At 38.9% G+C, this 25,723-nt stretch overlaps 1 protein-coding gene across 1 annotated transcript; it reads right to left on the reverse strand.

The window, feature by feature from the left end:
• Positions 1–8,708: 8,708 nt before the first annotated feature.
• c3h1orf52 (chromosome 3 C1orf52 homolog) lies at positions 8,709–13,158 on the reverse strand. Its single transcript, XM_042482735.1, has 3 exons — positions 12,741–13,158; positions 10,772–10,985; positions 8,709–9,758 (listed from the first exon to the last, which is right to left on the reverse strand). Exons 1-3 carry the CDS (start codon positions 13,029–13,031, stop codon positions 9,604–9,606), a joined length of 660 nt encoding a protein of 219 aa, XP_042338669.1. The 5' UTR covers positions 13,032–13,158; the 3' UTR covers positions 8,709–9,603.
• Positions 13,159–25,723: the final 12,565 nt, after the last annotated feature.

Consider the following 25,723-nt stretch of genomic DNA (forward strand, 5'->3'; position numbering starts at 1 on the left):
CATTTGCCACTCAGGTGCTAATCCACATCAACAAAACCCATGAAAAGACCAAAACCTATAAATAATTGATCCCATTAAACAAAAAAATTGTTGCTGATAACACATAAACAAGTCAGTATTCCTTTCATACCATGGACATAGCTCATTTTAACTCAGTGCCATGCTATCCTACTGCTTTGCATCCAAAATGAGTATTAAGCCACGGCTGAAAATAGTCCAAAACAAATGCACTATTTTCTAAGATTTAAGTCTTCATTAGGAAGCGATAGGGTTGGTGCTGTGTGGTTTTGTTCCACTGCACAGCTTTATCCAAGCCAAACCAAGGTGACAGTAAATTCGTACATTGATTGCAGACATGTAATGCAGTATTTTTACATTGTGATATTGCTTCTTGGGTAAAGGATGGAAATCATCTCCAATTACTGAGCATCATCTCACTGCTGAGCAAAATCAGTATGACACAAAACATGCAAGTAATGAAAACAAAATAAGCACTTGTCAAGGGTTGCTCTGCATGCTGACTCAACAGTGCAGGAGAAAATGAGGAAGTTTGTCTCCCTCATTACTTTTTCCTCCGCCAGTCACTTGTGCCCTTTGTGAAGGCAGTGGCAGAACATCTGCTTTGCTGGCCCCCTTTCAGATGGCCTGGCCTGCGAGTGTATAAAAAAAAAACACAGAGAATATATGTGTGTGTGTGTGTGTGTGTGTGTGTGGTTGCACGTGGGTGTGTGTTAGGATACGGGGCTTTGCAGCTGTTGGGGCTCTCCTCCTGATGGCTGCCCATTGTTCCCCCTCTCTGTGTTTCTGACTCTCTCTCTGTGCTGGCTGGTTTATGGGCCTTCCCTTTTTCTCAATGCACACCGCAACTAAATTTATGCCCTTGGACACAAGCCTTTCTCAGGGTATAAATCAGGCTGGATGATCCCTGTCACAGTAGCGTTGCCAAGGCTCTGCAGCTTTACGTTCCAGAGAGTCACATTATTGTCAAAGAAATTTGCTCATATTTCACGATTAAAGAAACACATTTTGAGGGAATTCTCATAGTGCCTTATGTCCGCACCAGTGTTTTTACGAATTTCCAAGTTTGGTTATGAACAATTTATCTTCAAAGCTTTAGAGTAAAGGTTTTAATGGCTACATTTTGAGCAGCAACTAAAAATCTTGACCATTTCCGTAAAACAAAGAGACAGTTTTCCCCTAGAAGGATATATGCGTCAAGATGGAAAAATCATTTAGACACAGAAACTCTTAAATGAGAGTCCAGGTTAAATTAATCCTTCTATGGACAAAAGTTTATGTAATTCATTTTCGCTCAAATGCAGCCTGTGAGCCACTGGCGGTTTTTAGTAACATTTTGTGAGCCCTGAATACGACATGAAATCGGTGTGTTATATTTTCATCATTTGCAGACAATTTTAATACTTTCACTTTCAGTGGCTTCCCTTTAGAGTAACAGACTACTGGAGCCCCTTTTCCACTGCTCAAAAAAACACTTAAACCCTCTAACATCTGTTTTTTGTATTCAGTGGGAAAGGTTACAATCGACATTCACTCCCTGGAACAAATGACTCTGCTGTCAGGGGTATTTATCGGCTCCAGCTCCAATCGGCTTTGATCGGCAGGGATGGAAATCTAATGCCTTGGTGGATGTAATAATTTTAGCCCCTCTACGGTGCAATGCAATGATGGGTCACCACACAATACCATTTGTCTCAGTCCAAGCAGCACTCAAACATCGCTACAAATTTAGTTGACATCAAGTTTGCAAGACAGAGAAAGAGACTGAACAAGTAAGAGATATAAAAATGAAGTAATCACTGCAACATTTTCCCCTGGCCTGTTCGAGACACTGAACATGACACAGCAGAAAAAAAAAGTGAAAAACGTTCTTGTCCACTGCAGAGCTGGGTGCATGGTGCTGGTCTACTGGCAATTGGAAAGCAGTCTATCACCAAATTTTAAGGATTTTTCTCACTTTTAAAAAACCTGCATACATGTGTTAATTTTGGTGAAAAAAACTGAGAAAGGAAATTGTTTCAAACTGCACCCCCAAGCATCTGTCAGGTTAACCCTTTACGACCTAAGCAAATTGGCTTGATTTCTTTCAAAAACATGGGAAGTGTGCAACATGCAACTTACCAAAAAATGTGCCAAAAATTAACAAGAAATTAGTAAAAAGATACAAAAAAAATGACCTGAAAATATGCACACGCTCACAAAAACATGTCAAAGAAAGGAAGGTAAAAAGAAACAAAACAAGCAAATGACCTCAAGAAAGTGCTAAAACATTTTTTTTTTCTGCAACATAATTTTAAATGTACATTCAGAGAATTATAAATATAGTTTTCTGGACATTTTTCCTTTGTTTTTTGATCATATCTAATAAAAAAAGGTCTCTTTTTTGCAGTTAGTGGGACATTTCTAGCCATGTTACTAATTGTGTTTTTTTCCTTTTTTTTTTTAAAGAAATCAAACCACTTTCCCAGGGTTCAGAGGTTTAAATGTTGGTAAAAGGTGTCTGAAAGCAGCACAAGAAAACTGATGTGAATCAAGGTGTTAAAGGGTTAAGGATTTGCCACAAGTTGAATGGAAACTAGAGGCTCCTCAGGAGTGTTGTGGGATTTAAATTTTGTCATCAATGCTAGTGCTTTAAGCTAAAGTTAGCAATTTCAGTGGATAACTCATAACACCCACACGTTTCTTGTGCAACCCTCAGTCATACAGAATGCTGGCTCTCTGGTAATCAGCTTTGAGCAACATTGGTGTAATTCAATGACAAATATGAAAATAAACAAAATTCACTGCAGTATTTGGCTGCATCTGTATGAATTGGGTACGGACAAACATTATAGCTCATCCAACAGCAAGATCAAAACTATAATAAAAGGCCAATGTCAGTGACCTGATTGATGCAAACATAAGCAGTCTGTATCTGAGTTTGGTGCGAGCAAACATCATATATTTTAAGATAAACATTGTCTCATTAGATAGAAACCTGGCAGAGACAGCAGGGAAATTAACTTAAATATTCTGTTTGCTCATGTTGGCGCAAACATCTGTTGTATAAAAATGCAAAGTAAAAATACATTCCAAATAAGGCTGTAAGTTTGCTGTAAGTGTTCCTCTGAAGCACACAGAGTGACTCATGGAGGCTAAACTGAGCAGACTAAGTCAGGAAAATGATATTTCATCCCTCCTTGGCTTTTGTGTGAGGTTAAAACTCAATTCTGCAGTCACTTTTACCACTTGCACTTTGTGCTTTCAGTGAGACTCGACAACTTAGACTGCTGCAACTTGAACTTTTAACAGAAAGTGAAAATGAGAGCAAAGCACTTATTAATCAAACTATTGACAGTCATTAATCCTAAGAAGGAAATTGATCTCACGATATTGAACCGAATAAGACAAATATAATATAATATAATATTGGTCATCCACTAACAATGCTCTCATTTGTTTTATTGAATAATTGATTAAACTATTAATTGTCAGAAACACACTGACACACTGAGCCCAAGCCCAAGGTGACATCCTTAAGTTGTATCTTTTTTTATCAGACCAACAGTCCAAAGCACAAAAACTATAATTTTTTCATGCCATACAAATTAGAGAAAAGCACCAAATCGTCACTGTAACCAGCAAATGTTTGGCATTTGTTCTTAAAAATAACTCAACAAGACAAATCAGTTATCAAGACAATCGATCAATTGAGTGAATGCTTCAGCCTGGAAAATTCTGAATTGATTTTGATTTTTTGGACATGCACTCAAACACAAGTTATCGTGTTATTCCCATATGTCTGCTGTTCTGTGTGAGCACACTTTCACAACTCGCTGCACCCACTTGAGCCTGATTGGGTAAAGCACAGGACAAGGGTCGAGAAAACAGAATTCACACAGATAGTATCTCCTCCAATACTGACCAGCAGCCACGTTAGCTGACTGCTGCTGGCTGACACACACTCACACACACACAAGTACAGCGCCTGGACCTGTCTCTTCGTCTGTCCCATATCCTTATCAACAGACTGACATGTTTATCATGACAAGAGGTCAGACTGCTTGTCTTGTGCTACTGTTCTCTATCATCTGTGAGCTGCCAAAGAACGTTCTGTCCTCTGACTGTGTTCATCATGCGCTCAAGCCTTAAATGTTCAGCTTTACAAGTCAATCGTCATGTTCATATTGTCCGAGTGAAAACTTGAGATTATCTCACTTTATGTGAAGATAGTGCTCTATCTTCTCAAAAACTGAAGAAAATTACTTTAACAGATGAAACATTTACCTGACTACATTTTTTTGTGGTATACTATAAACATTTCCACATTTTAAATAACGTGATGTTTTTTCTTGCTGGCATTTTTGTGGTTTTAGCCCCTCAATGCATTAAGATTATGTAACAGCTCCTCAAAGTTTCCACCGGAGCAGACAAACCCACAGATATGGCAAATAATCCATCATTCCCCAAATAAAATAGCACACACAGGAAATCATGTTTTTATTAAAATATTGTCTCAGCTCAGCCTTTTAAGTCATTTTGTAATAGTAATAAATATGCAAATGAGAACTACTTAAAGTACATAAGATAGAGGTAAAAAAAAAAATTCTTTTCAGACTTATTTCTCTTAATCTAAATGATATATTACCAACATTGTGTTGTAATTTGTCAACCCAAGTTCTGACAGTTCAGTTTGCAGCGAGAATCATGAGCTTGTCTTTCTCTCCGTTGCTGCTCTTGGTATTAGAGGAATGGAATTTGTACGTCAACTTAAAACAAGGGAGAACGGTTTGGAAATATTCAGCTGCAATCAGTGGCCAGTACCACAATGTTACTGTAAATTACAATATTATGTTACTGCCTCATCATTTGGAAAATTTGAGAGACCATGGTCTTCTCTGAGCCAGGCAAATGTTTTCATCTTTTTGGTTTTCTTTAAAAAGACATGATTTCAACATACATAACTGCACTCTTAATATTCTTATTAAGTGAACAGCAACATGCCCAAGGAACTGGATGGAATTTCCATAGTAGCTGCTGATTTTAATCAACTAATCCTCCAACTCCAAAGATGTAGCAGGATCAAGGACAAAAGTAATTTCATTTTTTAAACTTGGTTAAAAAAAAAAATGACCAATAAATCTACCTTCTACCTTCTTCTACCCTCTAAAAGCTCAAATGACAGGTTAGAGGGATATGTCCTGCTCTACAGAGGTTAACTTTCCTGCTCAACATCTGTTTCACACAATCAGCATCACTGCTGGTGTGAAAATCAACTGTTTGCCTCTAGAAAACATCCATAGACGAGTGAAGATTTTACGGAACTCAACAAGTCAGTGTGCTGACAAAAAACCAGCACCTAAACTGGTGTAGTTAATGCAACAAGATAAATTTAGCAATTTAAGCCACATGCTGTCACCACGGTTTTATAGACTGCCATGTCTGTCTGTCTGTCGGTCAATCCACCACTTTTACCCACACTGAAATATCTTAAATTTTGGATTGCCATGACATTTTGTACAGACATTTATGGCTCTCAGATGATGAATCAGTGACTTTGGTGATTCTCTGTTTTATTTTGTTTTTCTCACTACTGCCATGAGGCTGACATTGTTGGTTATGAATGAAATATCTTGACAACTACTGAATGGACTTTTGTCAAATTTACTGCAGATATGTAAAGGTCTTTAGAGGAGAAATTCTACTGACTTTAGTGATTCTGATTTTTAATCATCAGATCAGAATTTCATTTTGACCGGGTTATGTCAAACCGCAGTTCCTCGAATGGCTCCAGAAACATGTCGGTCTCCATAGACCCCCATGTTAAAATACCCAGCTTTACAGCAGAAATAAACATGTATACAGCCTGGTACAAAAAACGTGTTTGGTCTCTATAACTAATTTCAACATTCAGGATTTTTTGATAACTCACCCGTTTACATTTATTAAGTCATAAAATTATGCATAACTAAGGGGCAGGCCACTTTGAGGGCCAGGCTGTCTGCCGATGAGTGTCCTCAGCCTCTCAATCAAATCCACCCCTCGCTCCTCCACAGCTCCAGCTTGAGGCTTCAAAACAATAGTCCACAAACCAATGGATGACATCACAATGACTAGTTCCATTATTTTTTACAGTCTGTAGATTTTTCCTTGCTATATCTATATTTAGCATATTTTTGGTGATGTGCTGCTTACGGTCTGGCACCTGTTCACTACCTTTTTATTTAGTCCTAGTCTTACTTGCACGCTATGCACAGTAACGTCCCGGGAACAGCAAAATAAGGAGAAAATAAAAAAAATACAGGCAGAGGGCAAAAACTCTGCAGATAAGTACACCACCACACTTAGTGGTTCATAAGTGATGACTAAGAGGGATTACTTTTAAATTAGACTATACATTTTTTAACCAAAATCCTGCATAGTATGCCTTTGAAGAAAAACAGAGAAGATAAATGTTCCTCCTGTATTGGCACTGCACAACAGCCAGAACACAATTTACATAAAGGCTGCGACATTGTGCTGACTGTGTGAAATAAGTCAGACAGTCGCAGCTGTAAGCAGCCAGCTCAGTAAAGGTCCCTGAATACTCAATAGCCATCATGAGGTCTTGACCTTCCAGTAAATGTGTCACAGTGATAAACGGTTAGTGTGACTGACACTTTTCAAAGCCCTAACTGAACCAGGAAACACTCCTAAGTTATTGGAAAACCTCTCGCAATTTAGTTAATAAGTCACAGTCGTTATAATCCTTTACGTAGGTAAAAACAGAATATAATGCTAATAATTTTATTTTGTTGAGTGAGTTTGAATTTGATCAGAGCTTTTTTAAGGACACAAAGAGGCTACGCTCCAGGAATGCTGTAGATATCGTATCAAAGAGAGTGACAAGTCAAAAACACAAGAACTAGGCTGAAGTTTTTCACACAATTCTAGGAATAGAAAGTTGCGAAAACATCTATTTTAGTGATAATTTCCAGTCACAAGACTGACAACCAAGATTCTTTAATAGTGATGGATGTGACCTCGCTGGCGATTGCTCATACTGTCAGTACGGAGAGAGAGAGAGGAGTTATTTGTTCGTAAATATGGTTGATAAAATCAGTCTGCTGCTGCTGTTGTGCAGGACCAGGTACGCATTTCAGACAAGGCCAGGCACATACCTGGAGGCTGGAATCTTATCAGGAACATATTTACCACTATTTCACGTCAACCCACAATGACAGATAGGCCAGGAATTCCTCTGATCACTAACCTGTTGCAAAGTGGAAAGTTTTTTTTTTCTCAGAGCTTGGAGATCCATTATATTTGCTCCGATGGACACAGAAATTCAAAGAATGAATTTGGGAATGTATAGTCTATTACCTTAATAATGATTAGGGACATTTTTAAGACTTTGCTTCCCTGTAAATGTTAGTAAATATCGTGTGGTTAAATCTGAGCTTATGTCTTAATTAACCCAATTTAAACAGAAAGACAGAACTTACTTTTTTTCAGTAAAATACCTTTTATTGTCTAACTGGCTTATGATAAACAGTATAACAATAAAAACAAACTATAAAATTATCCGTATACAACCATTTAGACAGAATGAGCAGATTTGCTGGCAGAAACAAAAGGTCCATAAAACAGTACAACGCAAGGTTTGCAATGCAACGAGTTTTGATTTCACACAGATGTAAAGTGTTGTGCAATACAAGGTACATGAGACTAGATAAACAGTCTGTATGCAACAAGTATCTCAAAAGAACTGAGATGAGACAAACTTCCAAATCGAAGATCTGAACTCCCCTCCTGGTGTTTGCACTCAGTACAGCAGACCTCACTACAAACATGAAGGGAGTGTTTACTAGTGCAGCTTCGGGGCGACATCTAGTGCCCAAAAGCAGGAAGAACAAGCAACTTTTCAACAAATTTACAGCCATTTTAATCACCTTTTTTTAAAGGAAAGTCACTCTATTAACACAACACAAACACATAATTCATATATCAGCGGTGATGTTTTGTATAATACAAGACAAACACAGACCAAGTAAATCACCACAACTGGACGTCACTGTAATGTAAGCGTATTATATTAAAGCAAACTAACATCTATGTTCCTCTGGGTTCAGTGTGTCAAATCAGGCAAAACCTTCAATCATTTAAAGTTAAATAATTTGTTGGAAATTTCAGGCTTCATCCTTTTTGGTTATGAAAACATTTTATTCACCAACTTCTTTGCAAAGGGACTCAAACAAGAGCACCCAGGCAGGTTTCAAACGTGTCATTTCACCATGCTGTCCAGCCTGAGGTTCCTCACTCACAAAAGAGTTGCAAAAGCTTCACTGGAGGCCTTCTTACTTTAAAGGGGCATAAGAAAACTTTAAAAACAAAAAATATATGGTCTATTAACCCCTTGAAACCTGAGGAAATTCATTTAATTTCTTTGAAAAACATGGAAGGAAGGTAACAAGAAATTACCCCAAATCAACAAATAATTAGGTAACAAGTTACAAGAATATTCACTGAAAATTAGCAAAAATATAAAATAAAAATGGTAAGAGTAGTAATGATAACAAAAATTCAATTCAGTTATATTATACAACTATATTTATAGTTGGTCTGTTTCCTGGATATTTTCCCTTAAAAAATATTTTCTAACAATTCTTTCTCTTATTCTTTTAAACATGTATTTTCAGTTCTTCTTCTGTCAGCTTTTCATCATTTTTTGCAATCTGCGAGACATCTCTTGCCAAGTTGCTCGTTGCCTTTTTAGCCATGTGTTTTAAAGAAATCAAAACAATCTTGTCAAAGGTTTGAATGCTTGTGAGAGGGGTTTGAATGTGGCACATAAAATACTGATGTCAATCCAGGTTTCAAAGGGTTAAAATAAATGTATACGGACAGAGAATCATTTAGAGAGTTCCTCAAAATATCAGGAAAAGTCATCTCTGATGTAGTATTCACAGGAGATAATCTTTCCAAAATGCATCAAAATCACTAAATAATTGTGTTGACTATTTAGGTAAAATGCACAGTCGAACAGTTGTTCTGTACTGTTATTGTGATTAATACATTATTAAATATCCATGAAATATGACAGTTCCTGAAAGTTTTCTCTCTATCAAGGGCCACAGTTTACTAAATGACAGAAAAGGGGTCTCTTAAGCAAAAAGGTTGGGATCCACTGGTCTAGACTATATATTCAGCAGTAAAGCGAAAGTGATGCCAAACTGGGAGCAAACCTGTCTGGACACTTTTTTTGGTAATGCCCAGTATATGTTGTAAAGCTGTGTCTCTTGAAATCCCTCAAAACACAACCCAGACTGTAAAACACCTGAATTTTCCTTTACTTGGAAAGATTGTCAGCAAAGATTTACCAGTAACATTTTACAGTGGGACTGTAATATATATGTATATACTTAACATTTTTTGAAGTGTGCTGACAGACAGTCCTTTGAAAATGAAACAAAGAATACTGCAAACGTCAAGACAAAGGTAAAATGCCTGTTTAAGTTTGCAGCATACCGCTTTCTCGACCATTGTGCTAATATCTGTGAGCGTTCTCAGCTGACATAAAAATACTTATATTAGAAACAGATTCCTTTTTGCAGGAGAGTTTAAGCCTCAATCAGCATTTTGCCTGAGGATCCTTTTCTCCTCCTCTACAAAATTCTTGTCAGAAGTCGCTTGTCCCATGTCCCTTTTCCTCTTCTCCTTCTGCTGGAAGGTCTCCACTCGGCGCTTCTTGGCTGACATGTTTTGCTTCTCTGATTCCTCATCTGATCACCAGAGGAGTGTTGGTGGATGGTTGAGGGATTTGGGATAGGAGCGGGGTAGCAGGAAGTGGAAAAGAATGATTTTTTAATCACAAAACAGCACACTATTCAGACATAAATAGGCTGTATTTGGTGAAAACCGAAAAGCGCAGTAAAAATGCAAGTTTTTTAGCTTGTGCTTGTTTGGTAATTTTGTGGCTCCCAAAATCCATTTTCCACCAAGATGGGTGGAGTGATGCATGTGAAGCTGTGTTGTGCATCTTTGGGTAACAATGACGCTGCCCTGGGTTTATGTCCACTCGCACCACTCGCTTATTGCAAATTCAAGTATACTGATTTTTTTTTTTGACAAAGGGTGCATACACAGACCTCTCCCAAAATTATACAAATCTTATTTATGTAGTGCGTGGATATAGCCTCATGCACATTTTTCATCAAGTATGTTTAGATGCACATCAAAGATTGGGGCAGAGTCTGTACTACTCACTGAGAAGTAGCAGACAAAACCATGCTTAAAAAGGTGCAGAGTCTCTCCACAACTACAGCAGGTTTTCTAAACATGCTCAACATCACCACAGAGTAAATGAGTATAGAGTAATTGTCGCACCCATGAATCACAGCAGACTCAGGGGAGACATATTTTAAAAATACCAGAGATTTATCTTTCAAGAACACTTTTTTCTTCTTTTAATTATCAGCTGTCCCTCAGTTACCTGTTTCCAACGGCCAACTGAAGAACGCAACCAGAACCCAATATACATATACATATATATATATATGGAAGCTTGTGCCCTTCTCACTAAAAACAGAAATTATTTCAATTTAATGGGGGGATGACTGTTAACATTAAAAATATAATGTATAATATATAAACATTCATATAAAAAGACATAAAAGCAAGTGGGTAAATGCTGTCAAAGAAGCGGTGTGTTAACAGGAGAATGAAGCCTGTGGCAGTGATCATACTGACAAGATAGTAAAAAACTGCCTCACTGTCATTGCACTGCAGGACTAACCTGATTCGGGGGCTTCCTCCTCCTCTGCAGGTAAGAACCGGGCCTTGCCAGTGAAAGGCTGTGGTGCATCTTCCCCATTGTCCTCATACACATTGGACCACTTTATAGCCATATCCATGCCCGGGGGAGCTCCTTTCTTCTTCTCTGGCTCTGCAGTGTAGCTCTCAGGAGGGGGTACAGCGTTTGTCTTCCATGGCTTAAACTCTCTGGCAGGCTTCAAGTAACAGAGAAAAGCAAGATATGTGAAACTAGCTTAGAGAAAGTAACACAGGAAAGGTTCAGAAAAGTAAACTGGAGACACAAATGAGCTCTAACCTCTGTAGTCTCAAGAAACACGCAGCATTGCTGAGTTACGTCAGTGCTTCAAGTGCTTCCTCTCCATACAGAGTTGTAAAATATAGATAAATAAAGACCATCTTGCAATGGGATCACTCCTGCCATGGTACAGTGATCGGTGACTTAAAAAAATTCCCAGGGCGTAAACTGGAGAACCAATGGCAACTTCCCTACTTCCTATCCCCCTGCTTCAAGACTTCCAGTAATAATAATAATAATAATAATAATAATAGTAATAATAATAATAATAGTTTAGTCTTCTGCTAACCAGAGCCAAATCCTCATGGCTGCAGCTTCATGTTCACGTTGACGTGAACCACCCTGCTAAGAGCTTGCTGCAGCTCCGGAGACGGACCCTCAGTCAGCGAACACAGCAACACAAATTCAGCCGGTGCAAATCCCAGCTCGAGGGGACTGGACAACCCCGATGGATCAGCTAACACGTTAAACCAGGTCACCAGCTCACTGTGGCACCCTGTGCTTGGTGGTTTGTTCTAGCCACATTTAAGATGCTACAGCCACCGACTGAAGATCAGCCTCCTGAGTTGCTGCACTGTGTACATCTCTACAATGAAAGGAGGATAAATGAATCAGTGTAGTAGAAACACTTGGTAACTTTATGAGGTGTGTGCAAATGCCTGCAGAGAGAGGTGAGCTGCAAAAGGACGGTGTGTTGGTTCTGTTTTCTTTTGTTTTGCCATTTCCAGATTTCTGCCTACACCAGCTTTAAGTATAAATACTAGCAATACCACTGTATACAACTTACAAGCTGCAGTCCTGCGTTAAAAATGTTATTCATATCAAAGTTTCCTACAGTGGATGAGCATCAAATACACTTTAAGTACCAAAAGAAAAAAACGACCAAATATGCTAAATGTATCCTTTGACAATAATATGCATTACAGGCCCTACTATATTAGGAAATTTAATATTAGAGTTGCATTAATGTGTTCTTAGGACAGATAGATAGATAGATAGATAGATAGATAGATAGATAGAAGTGTAGTGGAAAGTGAATTTCAGACTATGGTAATGACCTTGCGCAGTTGTGACAAAACCTGTACACAGACAGACATACCAGTATGTAAATACCTGCTTAAGTACTAAAAACCACTTAGATGGTAATAATTGTTGTGGACATGCTCACACTTTAGTACATTTGCTTGAATTATAGTTTGAATACAGGACTTTTACTTATAGTACAGTAAAGTTTTAGTTGGTTTTAGCTGGTCGAAGGTGGTCTTAGATGGTCCTGACCCAGTTCTTGCTGGTCTTTTTGATGGTTTAGCTGTATGAGCCACCAGCAGGACATGCTTTTTTATACTTCCCATCATAACACTGTTATTTCTCCATAATCAAGGATATTGATTTGGTTTCCATTTTACAGGAACCTCAATGGTTAAACCAGCTATAGCGAGCATCACAAGCTGGTATGACCTGATAAACCACAGAAAACTGTGCGAAAACATATTGTACCCTCAGCTGGTCAACCAGCTTAACTATCTTAAACTGGTCAAGCTGTTTTTCAGCAGGGCAAGTAAACTACCGCTATTCTCAGTGAAGTGTAAGGCCTAAGTCTGTCCAGGTTAGCTGAGATAACTCTCTTACATCGCTGTCTAACTCGTGTTTGTACCTCTTCAGGAGCTTTGACCGTGAGGCTCTCCCAGTCTATCTCTTTATTCAGCGGGTTGTAGAGAAAAGCCGGCTTGGACACGGAGCTGAACAGCTCGTCAGGTCTCGGTAGCGGAGCTCCACCGGCGGCTCGTTTGGTCCCGTGTTGGGAGGACTGGGCTCCGGTCTCAGGAGCGTCTGTCCCCGGTGTCTTCTTCTGTCTCTCTGTCTCTGAGTCTGAGTCGCTGCTGTCGCTCAAATCGTCGTAGCTCGAAAAGAAACCCAAGGAGCCTGACTTCTTTTCTTCCGTCATAGTGAGGGTGCACTAATTTACCGACGAGTAACGAGCTGTTAATGTAGTAACTATAAAAAGACAAAGATAAAGCTGTTTGGGTAGATTTCTGCCTGGAAGATCTACTCCATTTTGAATCAGCCTCCAAAAGAGCCGTAAAGCGCTATATCGCGTCGTGACGACTGTCGCAAAGCGTTTTGGGTTTTTTTTTTTGGTTTTTTTATTAAAGGCGCAAACCGAATAAAAACAAAACACTGCTGACACTGGACTTAATGTTATTTTGTCAACATGCAGTTAACTTTTGTGATTTAATGTCATGTATTAATTTATATGTCATAGCACTTTTAAAATAAATAATAATAATACAAAAGTTATCTTATAGAAAGTCCTATAGAGGTATTACAGTGTGCTTGCACAAAACTTGGCAGTGACACTTGGCGCTGCAGTCATGCTCTAGTTGTAGCTCAAATAGCCTCCAGATGTCACTGTTGAACTTTTGCTCAAGTTACACTGATGTCGAAATTGGACGAAATTGAGTTTTCATGGCCTTGTCTTTTTCTGTTCCAGTCTGTTATTCAACAAGGCTCTTGTTGACCCACAGTCATCTTCAAGGGGGCAGATTGGGTTCACATGGTCTGATATTTTAGCCTGGAAACATTTGGACATATTTAATGTTGGACAGAGTTTAACAGGGGCACCACAAATTAGTCTTCATTAATCACTCTAGTAAGTCTCTGTAGATGTTTAGTCTATCTCCAGTCACAGACAATTAATGATCATAGTTTTAAAAACATCTGACTCAAGTGTTGCTGCTGAGAGGCATGTGTTCAGATTAGTGGGCAGTAAAGCCCACATTGGATGTCAAAGGCAGGCTTTAAACAGTGCATAGGCCTACACTCTTGGTGTTTATTGTTACATTATTTAATTGTCTCAATATCTGTAGGCTAGTAAAAACAATTGAATCTGATTTTTTTTCCTTTTCTTTTATATTGCAGCAAAATCCAGATAATAACAAATGGCTTACATTCTCCGACAGTAGTGGTATTGAAAATAACCATTATTTTCAAATATATGCAAATATTTTACATAGCCTACAATTATATACACCACGGTAATGAGAGTGTGTTTATGTAAGGAATGGAGGATATAAGCTGCCACCACTGTCTTGCATATCTGTCCATCACATAGACGAGTGATTCTCAAAGTTGAGATGAGTTAATATATAGTTGAACAAATAGGCCTAATATTTTTCAAATAGTTCATATTGTATTGTGCTGATCTTTCACGCACTAAGACTATAGAAGTAGCAAATCAGGGTAGTTTTTGTTGTTGTTTTTTGTCACGGGCAGCAAAAGTGCCCTCTTAGATGCTATTATGGTAGACAACACATGATAAAGTCTCCTCTGGGGCGCCTTAATTAAGAAAATTCTGTGCAGTGCCATGTAGGTTGCCCTACATGCTAGAAAACTTTTTACTTTCTTTTTACTAACCTCATGTTGCTGGTGCCCTTTATTTTTTATGCCCTGCTTCTCAGTCCGCCACTGTTTTTTGTGTGCTGTACAGCTTTCATTCAGCAGGCAATGTGACAGCATGATCATCAGCTTGTGAAATGTGACAGAATAGCAGGAAGTGTTGAGTTTTTGAGGAGGCTAAGTCATTCACAATTTTGACCACAAGAGTGCAACATAGTCTCACAGATGAGACAATAAGTCATCCCCAAAAAATCTTGATGAACTGACAAAACTGGCAGAGTGAAAATTTTTGCATTGGCCTAATTATTGTCTGCTCTGGTTTCCACCTATTCTCTTATGAAAATGAATTTCTATCAAATAATAACAAAATGTAAAAACAAATACATAATATCTTATGCTTCATGTTTTCTTCAAGGTGTCCCGTTCAGTTAGGTTCTTTGTTTGTTCCCATAGCTTAAAGCACCTTCAACACTCTGAACAGTTCAGATTGTTCATCAGCGCTGCCCGGTCGCATCACTTCTCATAATGATTTAGAGCAGCTCAGAGAAACTAGCAGTTTGTCTTGGGTTTTCTGAAGTCAGCCAGAGTTTAGAGGAGCTGCTTCCACCCCCCCAACACACACACACACACACACACACACACACACACACACACACACACACACACACACACAAACATACAGATGCTTCAAATGAGATGTTTTGCATTTTTCGGTGAGGTGGAGGTCAGATCTGCACAGTGCGGAGATTTACTGAGGTCCAGTCCGTACACATCCTGAAGGCAGAAGGAAAACATTTGCATTTTTCACGTGTTGTTTGTTGTGATTGATTATCTTTCATTTCCTTCTTTCCCTTTATCTTCTCACCATTGTGCTATCTTCCTTAATAACTGTATTAGTATTAACACCACAATGAATGCTGGGGATGATAATGACTATAAGGGCATGTTTTTTGTGATACAACCCCTATATATTTTCAGAAGAGTTTTTACAGTGATTACTATGTTTTTTGGAAACTAATGACACTGTCTCAAGTTGTGGCTTCTGAACAGGCCAAAGGCTGGAAGGTGATAGGTGACATAGATATTCTCCTTTTGACAGGGAGACAGCCAATGGACTGAAGGTTTTTGGGCTTCATAAAACAGAAGAATGTTGACCTTCTTGAACCTAAACAGTAAGTTTCTCCTCTCCTCTCCAAAGTTCAATAGGTGTTATATTTTTTAATAATTTTAGCTCTGAGATTGACCACCAGTGGCATTTTTCTGTCAGCCAAAGCTACTGGTAAAATGAAACCTTTAACCTCATGTGCCTGGCCTTTCTACAAATCCTGGATTGTCTTAATAAACTGACTACAAATTCTTGGAATCAAGTTTTTATAGGTTGTATTCCAGCTTTCTGTTCAGCTACATTGCAAAACATAAATATATAAATACATTTAATGAAAAATTAAAAAAAAAAGGTAAATAAATAAATAAGAGCTATGTCGTCATAGTTTCAGCAGCTAAGATTAATGTGCCTTAAACAACAGATGTCTTAAAATAAGTCTTGCTCCTACTGTTTCCCTTGTTTTTCTGATTTGAAACATGACCATATATATGGGGATTTTTTGCACATGTACCAAGAAAACTCAACTTAATTTTAAATGATTTTAAATGACCCCCCCTTAATTCCCCTGCTTTTAATGTTTTTCTTCATATCAGTCTCATATGCTACAAGATGAGACGCCATTTCCTCCCATATGAGCTGAAGATTTTCTCATAAATGCACATTGTTTTTGTAATCATGTTCTTGGCTTTCAACCAGTTTAGGGATGTAATATTCTAGAAGAAATATGATGGCAAATCCAGCAGTCAGGATAGTGTTCCTTCCTTTTGCTTACTGTTTTTTTTTCCAATCTCCACAGAGCTTGACCGTGATGTGAGAAATTCCCCACAAAGGTGAAAAGCCACACCTCTCCATGTCTCTGTTTAATCTAGCCATAATATCTTGATTGTCTTTATTTTATCCATCAACTTAACTCGGGTCAGGACACATCTGTGGCAGCATGTCAGTGAGTGGTTTACTCAGTGTTAGCAAATACAACAGTGGGCAGATGTTTTCTTTTCTCACTCTCTAAACCTCTCTACAATTACAAAGGAGAAGCATGCTAATTTGACCCAACTAGAACGCTCTTCTCAAATGAGTCCCGATTACCTGATGGAAAGAATCAGATGTTATCCCCTCATATGTTTTGTTGTATCACCTGTGTACTCTGTCTGGAGGGTGAATATGTGCATTTTAAATCTTAATAGTAGAAATCCTGTTTACGTTTTAGATAATTAAACCCCTGGTCTATCCATAAAGTTGCCAAGCAACACCTGGAGAATGGGGAAAAAGGGGGTTTGCTGATATACTCATAAAACCCAGACTGAAGTTTTCTTTTTTTTTTTTGTCACCAACAGACAAAAATTGAGGCCAGAAATCTTTTCTAATGTTGTGTTACAGCCCTCCTTTGGTACAAAGCGGCTTTTTTCTAGGAGGAACAATCTTCTCTTCTTTGTTCTTTGTAGACTTAGTAAGGGAAATTGGTGAGAGATTTCCTTTAACACTTGTAGTCTTAAACACTGGTTTTTACTTTAATTTGCTAGTATTCACGTAAACTAGAAGTTTAAACAGTCAACCTCTAGCTGATGCCACTGAGGTGACCTTTGACCTTTTAGGCTCTGTTGATGTAGCAGGATGACACAGGAACGGTGACCTTAAGAAGGTTAATAAGGAGAACAAACACGGCGATGTCAAGATCATTGCCTATATTCAGTGGATGTGGCACATCTTTATATTGAGGAAGGGGTTGTTTTTTTGGAGAAGTCATGTATTAACCAGCATTCCTGCACAAGCTATCTTCTTATAATCCACTAGATTCAAGTCTGTTACACCCTGCCTCGCTCGCAAAAATCTGGAGATCCACACTGAGCTAAACGAGTGGTTGTACTGATAAACTATAATTAGGTAATGTGACGTAAAAAAAACACATTGTGACAAACTTTGACCTCAACCTTTTATTTCTAGGCAGCAAACATAGACAATTAGCACAGAAGCATGCCCTTTTAGATAAACCCTATGTAACCTGAGCAAAATGACCTAAAAATTTGTAAAAAAAAAAAAAAAAAAAAGGGGGGTCATTTAAAATCTTTTAAAATTAAGTTGAGTTTTCTTGGTACATATTGTAATTATATATTAACAGAAAAAATACATAGATACAAGCCTAAGATGTTATTTTTTTTTTTACAAGCCTTTCTCGATATAACGAGATTTTATTCATTTTAACAAAATATTATTTTATCTCGAGAAGGTGATTGTTTTCCTGAGAAATTTTCAGACAAATGCGCAAGGTAAGATGATTTTACAGTAACACATCACCCAAAATTCTTCAGTAAATAACTAGATTATTATACTGATTTTGTTGCTCCGGTGCCTTTTTGGTACGTGCAGGGGCGAGAACCTGCACGCATTTGTCCACGCTGAACACCGCAACGTTGCTGTCACATCATCCACCCGCCACTTCTTCTTCTGACGTTCATTCAATAAAGTTTAAAAAAACAAACCAAAAAACAAGTTCGTTTTCTGTCGAGATAACGACTTAATATCTCGGGAAAAAAAGTTCGTTTTCTCGAGATAACGAGATAAAAAAAACAGGGGGGGGGTGGGGGGGGCAGTAAAAAATACTGTGAACAACTAAGAAAACTGTCTAGAATATTATAATTATATATTAACAGAAAAAATATACATAGATTTATTTTTTCCCCCTTTTTTTCTTTTTAGCTTATTTTCAGGTGATCTTGTGGCATTTCTTTGTACTAATTTCTTTCTAAATTTTGGGGCCTATTGCCTTCAATCAAGCCAATTTGCCCAAGTTTCAAAGGGTTAAGAATATGTATTTTTCTGTGTAAAGATTTGATATGCTGTAGCTATGGTTTGTGCATGCAGGTTTCGCATAGGTGTAGAGTTTGGGGGTACACAGGGGTACATACCCCCTCCATGTTTAGAACATGTGCATTTGTCCCCCTACCCAACACCCTTAAAACATGACAGAAGCAAAGAAATTTGATTATGACAATAATAAAGACCTTTTCCCTATGAACTGATAGAGAGAGGCAAACATCAATGCCTAAAAATCCCCAGAATGCAGTAAATTAAGTGTTTGACGATCAGTAATTCCTGGGGAAGGACTCCATCCCCCGCAGTTCCATTTGTGTGTCCCCAATGCTGAAACGAAGCCTACACTCTCAAGTTTTTGTATAAGTGAGGTGGACACTACTACCATTCCAATAGTGTTGCAGTCACTTCTATTTGTCTGCTCAACTAATACATATACACATTGAAAAAACATATGATTAATTCATTTGTATTTATACAGCCAGGATACATTTTAACAAACATTACTTACATAAAAAATTCACTAGATTAGTTTGACATTCACGTACAACATAACAAGATATGACCTGTGCGACAAGAAAGAGAGCTTGACTAGTTTAAAACAGTTGTACTCTTCATGAATATGTATGTGTTTAAGTTTAAGATATGAACTGTCGCCAAAGAAGATATTTCAACTGAAGTTGAGTTCTGCCTTTTCACTCGTAGTCTGACCTTGATGTTCAAATAAGGAGTCTGTTTTTTCTCTGAATATGGGCATATACAATTGATTCAGCATAGCCTTGTCTAACCAGTGTTGGTATTAATCATTTGTGTAATTGTGTGTCATTTTAAATATAATAGAAATCACTATGACATTTATTTATTTTCTATCTATATTTCATGTATAGTCTTATGCAACTTGCAGCTCTCTGCTATTAAAAAAATCAAAACGGAGGCAGCCCCTAACTGTCAAAGCAGCACCTGTGGAAATCAAATATTCATGCTCACCATCTCTTCCAGCATTATTCCACATATATCTGTCATCACTCCTTTTATCTCTTTCTCCATCTCTCTTTCCATTTAAATCCAACAGTGATACGATTAACTTGAAAATGGCTGAAGTGGAAATAACATGTAGTGTCATGACTGTTTTTTTCCCCTTTTTTCCTTCCTGAAAGAGAGAGAGAGAGAGAGAAAAAAAAGACACTCAGGTGAAGTCAAGAGGCGACATTCATGTTTAAACATGCATTTTAATATTTATACATGCTTCGTGTACTTGCATCAGCAAAATTAGCATCACTTCATCCTCATTCTTGAAGACCTTTGTCATGGTGTTCCTCCCCTCTGCTCTTCTTTTGATTCCTTTACCCCTGCTCTCTTTTTATCAGGTATAAATATGCATCCACAGCTGCTTCATACCACACAGGCACATGCACATATATCCTCCACCACTCTGTTTCCTCTGGTCATTTAACACTCAGTGCGATTTCAAACCTGAGAGGTGGCATTCTTTGGCTCATTACATTAACACAAGGCTCTGTTTGCTCCGCGGCCTGTTGGGGCTCGTGGCTGGAGGCCGGAACGAGGTCCAACTGATGTGGCAAGAAGAGAGAAAGTGAAAAGAAAAATAGAGAGAGAGAGAAAGATAGGAGACAAAGGCTGGGAGAAGGTGTGGGGGATCTGGGTCAAAAGGACAGTTTGTGGGCGAGTGGGGTGGGATGCGGTGTGGGCAGGGGTGGGTGTTTGGGGCGATCATCCCCATCACATGTTCCACGGTGTCCTGCGGTGTGGATAGTTGTGCATGGGCTAAGCACACACAGCACAATCAACCCCATGCCCTTCCTGATGCTTTGATTTTCACCGCTCTGTCTCTACAAACTCCACAACATGCCCATACAGACACCACACACACACGCACACGCACACACGCACACACACACACACACACACACACACACACACACAAACCTTGAGTTTCTGACTGTATTCTGAGAGCAGATCCATTCATACAAATGTAAAAGTTTAAGAGAGGTAGCCAGAGAGTTTGTGAGTGGCAGATGATTTTTTTCCACAGCACTACACTTTATGATGGAGTGTCAGAATGATAAATGATTACTGCATGAGGTAACCACACTGGCAGTTTTTGATTATGGGGCTTCATTGTCTCCATGTTCTGCTGCGTTAAAACATGTAGAGGGAAAAAGCCAACCGCAACTAAACCTCCCGGTTACAAATATGAATCATCTTAGCTGCATTCACAGCTTGTTAACAAACAAAAATAGTCTGTCCATTCTTGGTTTTGGATGCATTTATGTTATGGAGCCATTTGTTTCAGTTTTATATCCCCATTGTGAAATGAACTGACTGTCTGCAGTCCACATTTGCATCTTTTGGCTCTTGGCGATCCATTTTCCTTTTAAAGCTCCTAGTGGTTGTCCAGTTGTGTGGTCTAAAGTTCTCCTGAAAACATGTAATGTTTTCTTTCTTTTCCAGATGTAGATATTTTCGAAGAAGTAATCACATGTTTGTTTGTTTTTTTTTAAGCTACACCAAAAGGCATTCAATTCTGCCATTTTTGCAATCCCTACTCAAAAGGTTCGCTTTAAAGAGGCAGTTCAGCCCTGAATCAAAAAGACACCGTGCAGCGCTTTGAATACCACCAATGTATGCTGAGTGCCATTTAATTTCATTACAAGAGAACGCAGACATCTCTACGGCACTCAGTAACTCACACCAAACAAATCCAGAGAGATAAGTAGCACTAACGCTAAGAGGGGAAAAAAAATTATTATGAATTTTTAGGTGAGGTTTAAAACTTCTTTAAATAGTTGTCAAAGCCCATCTTTTCTATTCTTAACAGACAGGAGTGAGACATTCACAGGACCTGAAGGGGCACAAAAATAAACAGAGACAGGCAAGAGTGCTTCTGTGATCTTGCGGAGGAGATTCAAGGCTGTCTGCAAAACAGATTGGTCACCGCGTGGAAAAGCCTCCCTGTCTGCATGTTCTGCACATGTCACAGAAGAATGCTTTGAGCCGAGGCCAGCAACATCTACTTTTCGAAGGCATAATTCAAATGACCCCAGTTAGGTCTGTCCGCCAATCATCTCAACAAACAGGAGAGGAGGATTTAAGAGTTGAAAGCCAGGTAGGGAATAAATATTGCCGCGGCCTATGAGAGAATATCTGAAGCACAGAAAAATGTAGCCTTTCCACCTGTGCTGCTCATATAACCCTGTCAGTGGTTATATTTCAACAATGCCTGAAGCTTTTGCAACAATCATGTTTGAAGCTAATAATGCACATGGAAGAAACATAGAGAATAAGCATGTTTTCAACAAACAGCTGTCTGTCAGGGGAAACATCAAAGAATTTTCTCATTTGTTTTTAGCTAATGGCAAAGGAATGTATGTCCTTAAGTCAAAGCTGAGCTGTCAAATCTAAGGAATTACTGTACATGTATGAATACCATGTGAGGTAGGGATTTTTCTTTTGACAAGAGGGGACAGCTGTGCTCAAGAAATCATGGACCCTCCTGCAGGGTATTACGCTTTGGCTTTGCCAATTGTTAGTACCATTTTTTTGGGGGGGTGGCGGTAGCGTATTACTGGACAACATGTTTAAAAAAATAAATGCTTGACAGGAAAAACATGCACATACTTCATTCACAAAATAATTTAAAGTTTGGCATATAACCCCCGTAAAACCACAAGCTGATGTTTTCATACTTCAATTTAAGATATAATATGTTAATTGATCATTAGAGGTTTAATACCTCCTTTGGGGCCCTCGTACATTTTTCATAAGGGTTGCCAGATGAGGTGACTGAAAATCTTGAGGTAGCACACCAAACCAAAAGCCATCAATGAATTTCAGGAATGCCATTTTGCTGTTAAAGTATATAGGCCAGTATAGGGAGATAAAGAATTGCTTACTGATACTTTGGTTTCTTATTTTACAGTAAATATTACCAGTTATCTGAAGTGCATATACTATTACACGTACAGTTAACATTTTGAGCTCCACAACAATCCTGTTTTAATGTGTCAAGTTTACTTATTAGGCAATGTATCCTAGGAATGTATTTAGTGCCCCACGAATGACACAAATCTTTAATGTAAAGTTACAAAATGAACACAGGTTAGGTGTAGGTAAGTACGTTTAGGGAAAAGAAACATGGGGATGATGTACCTTAAAATGACTCAGAGTTCACATGGTTCTGAATGCCAGTGATCTGGGGAAAGTCTGGTATTTTGCAAGCCATCCACCACCCCAACCTACCCCCTAAATTGACAGCTTGGAACTGCTTCCCTCTTTCTCAAGTCAGATGATCACAGCTTTCAAAAATATGTGGGTTATGCACAATTTACTGGCTCATGATTACATGGGATCTGCACAACTTTTGGTGCATTGATTTTCATAGGAAAAAGGTGCGAACAGTACAGAACTCTTCAAATCTTCAATCTTCAAACAAGCCGGTTGTCCTTTTTCTTAGAAAGACAAATATAAAGCTTTCATTTGAAGGAGTGCACAAACTGAAAGGAACAGAATATTTACTGGAAACATCTTGAGTTTAAGGGAAGACTCTAGGGTACCCATTGAGCCCATTTTCACACATATATATTGAGAAGAGAGTTGGGGATCTCTTTGAAAACAGCCATGCCAGTTGTTCCCTTGCCAAAATTTAGCTTTAGCCCACCTGACAAGCGGTACTAACATAGTTGGTACAAATGGATGCCTTAATTTGTCTAGTTTCTGACTAACTTGACTCTTTGAAACCTGGATCAACATCACTTTTCTTGCCCTGCCTTCAGATACTTTTAACAAGTATTTTAAACCTTTGAATTCTAAACAAAATTGGTTGGATTTCTTTCACACACATGGGAAAACTTAAGAAATGTTCCACAGATTTTGAAAATATATTTTTTAACAAGCTAGGAAAAAACTATATAATTTTCACAATTTTAGATTTAAAATGACATTACAGAACTATTATCATTTTTAAGTACATGTTTTCAGGTCATTTTCTTGTGTAATTGGTTTTTACTTTCTTATTTGTTAATTTTCAGGTAATTTTCCTTTACTTCTGACTAATTTCTTCTTAAGTGCTCATTGCCATCTTCCCATGTTTTTGAAAGAAACCAAGCTAATTTGCTCAGGTTTCAGAGGGTTAAAAAATGAGTGTATGACAGCCTCTTAAAGACAGCAATGTTGGCCTCAAATTATTTTCGCCAGAGGAGGCAGCAATTGAATCAAGTGGGGTCAGGGCCCCCCTGGCCCTCCCTTGAGGGCACCACTGTTTACCTTTGGTCGGGGTCAGGCGAGCTGTTCAAGTTGATTGCCTTCTGGTTCTAGCTTTGTCCTTAATGAATAGATCTCAGTCTTTTCATCTGAGTATTAACAAGAACAGATGTATTTCCCAAAATGTATAACTATCCCTTTAAACATGAACCAATAATTCTGCTGCTTCTGCAATGGCCAGATACTAGCAGTGTGAGAACGGCTGAGTGGTTCGCACTGTGCCGTCTGTTCCTGTGCCAGTCCTTGTCCTGCTGTAGGTCTGCTGTGTGATGGGGTGTGTAGCAAAGGGATTGGGGGCACATTTCACACCTTAGGGGCATCTTGGTGGGGGGTTGGCAGCGGCTTGATGAAGAGAGTGAGGTCCCCCAGCCTCCCTGGTACAGACACGGTTTACAGATCAAAGCAAGGTAATCCCTGCCTCATCCAGTCACACACTCCTCCTATGCCTTCTCCTCCTTGGAGTCCCTTCAGCATTTCATCTTCCATACTCCTCACCCTCAGTTGCTCTGTTTCTTCGACAACCTGCAAAGTGCTCCCTATGAAACACACCTCAGCCTCTCTCTCTCTCTCCCATGCTTGAACTACCTGTTTCCCCCGATGCCCATGGTGAACCCTGAAGCTCTGGCTGTGGGATTTTCCGTCTCATTAGCTCTGCTCAGTCAAGTGGAGAAGCCTGCAGATTCCTTCCAGCCAAGTTCATCATCCCAGCCAGTGGCTCCGACTGTGAGGTGATAAGAGAGAGGGGGTTCCAGCCATCAGACCCCGCAGCGACTTTGTTTAGTGTGAAATGAGATGAGGAGGAGGGGGACAAGGAGGAGCAGGAGGGCAGGAGATAGGAGTGCTAATCAAGGCCTGCGGATGGGTTTTGATGCAGTGAGATATGGGCAGCTGGGCAGCACCACACCCTAACGCAGTGCAGCGTATTTAACACAGCTTAGCAGTGTAGTTACGGGAGTGTTAACGCCTGTCAGTTATACGACTGCTCCTCTTGGCAGCAGGTGTCTGTTTGACCCTGGGTCTAATGTGCAGACGGTGTCCTGTTGACCTGGACTGTTTGAAGCAATATGCCCAGGACAAAACAACATGAGAAGAAGGGGAACACCTTTTCACACCAACATTCTCCAAAGGTTTACAGATGACCCGAACTGTTAAAAGAATGACAGTTGCTCTCATGACATGTTCTCTGACAACTGAACTTCATTTTTTTAGACATGGTTTTAAAAGGCTTCCAAAGTTTATTGTTCTGGAGAAGCACTGATGTGTGTAAAGCTTTATTATTACCCAAAATCTCCTTCCAAGCCTTCTGTACTGGGCTTTAAAGGAATGGTCCACCAAAAATCTTGCTTTTGAGCATCAAGCGCTTGCATAAAACAAATATAGGCATGAAAGGTGCCTCTAAAAGCTTGTTACTTGCTTCTTTTCAGAGGATGGCAGCTGTAAGCCAGTTTTGGTTTTCAAAAGTTACAATATGGTGTAATGATTACACAGTCACAGACCATATATACAGATCAGTGGATGATGCAGCAGCAGCTAAACAACTAAACAACAGCATGCTGTTTGCAATTGCCCCCCAAAATTCATTATTACTGCAGCAGTTAATTAGATTATTTTTAATGAACTTGCATCCATTCATCTCTTTTGTCCATTTTGGGCAGCAGAACACTACTCTTATAAGGTTAATATAGAAAATTTGTGAGCAAACAGTTGCTGATTACACATCCAGCAGAAATGTAAGCAGTTATTATTATTCGTGTTTCTGGCCAACCGATAAATGCAATTCCAATATTCATTTTTCATTTACCTGTTTTTGGTCTCTGCCGACTTTTGAGGGAAATATTTGGCTCTTCAGTGGCCAAATAACAACGCTCACCAGCTATACATTAATCTTCAGAAGCTATAACTTTAAATTCATGATTTAGTATGCAGTTTCTTTTATGTTCAGGCTTTTGCAAATTAAGTACTTTCAGAGTGGAAAGGAGACCGAGGTCATTCAAACACACTTCTGTTTGGTCAGGAGATTCACAGGGTCCCTCTGTTGGACATTTACA

Source organism: Plectropomus leopardus, chromosome 3 (assembly GCF_008729295.1).
Source record: "Plectropomus leopardus isolate mb chromosome 3, YSFRI_Pleo_2.0, whole genome shotgun sequence".
Lineage (NCBI taxonomy): Eukaryota > Metazoa > Chordata > Actinopteri > Perciformes > Serranidae > Plectropomus > Plectropomus leopardus.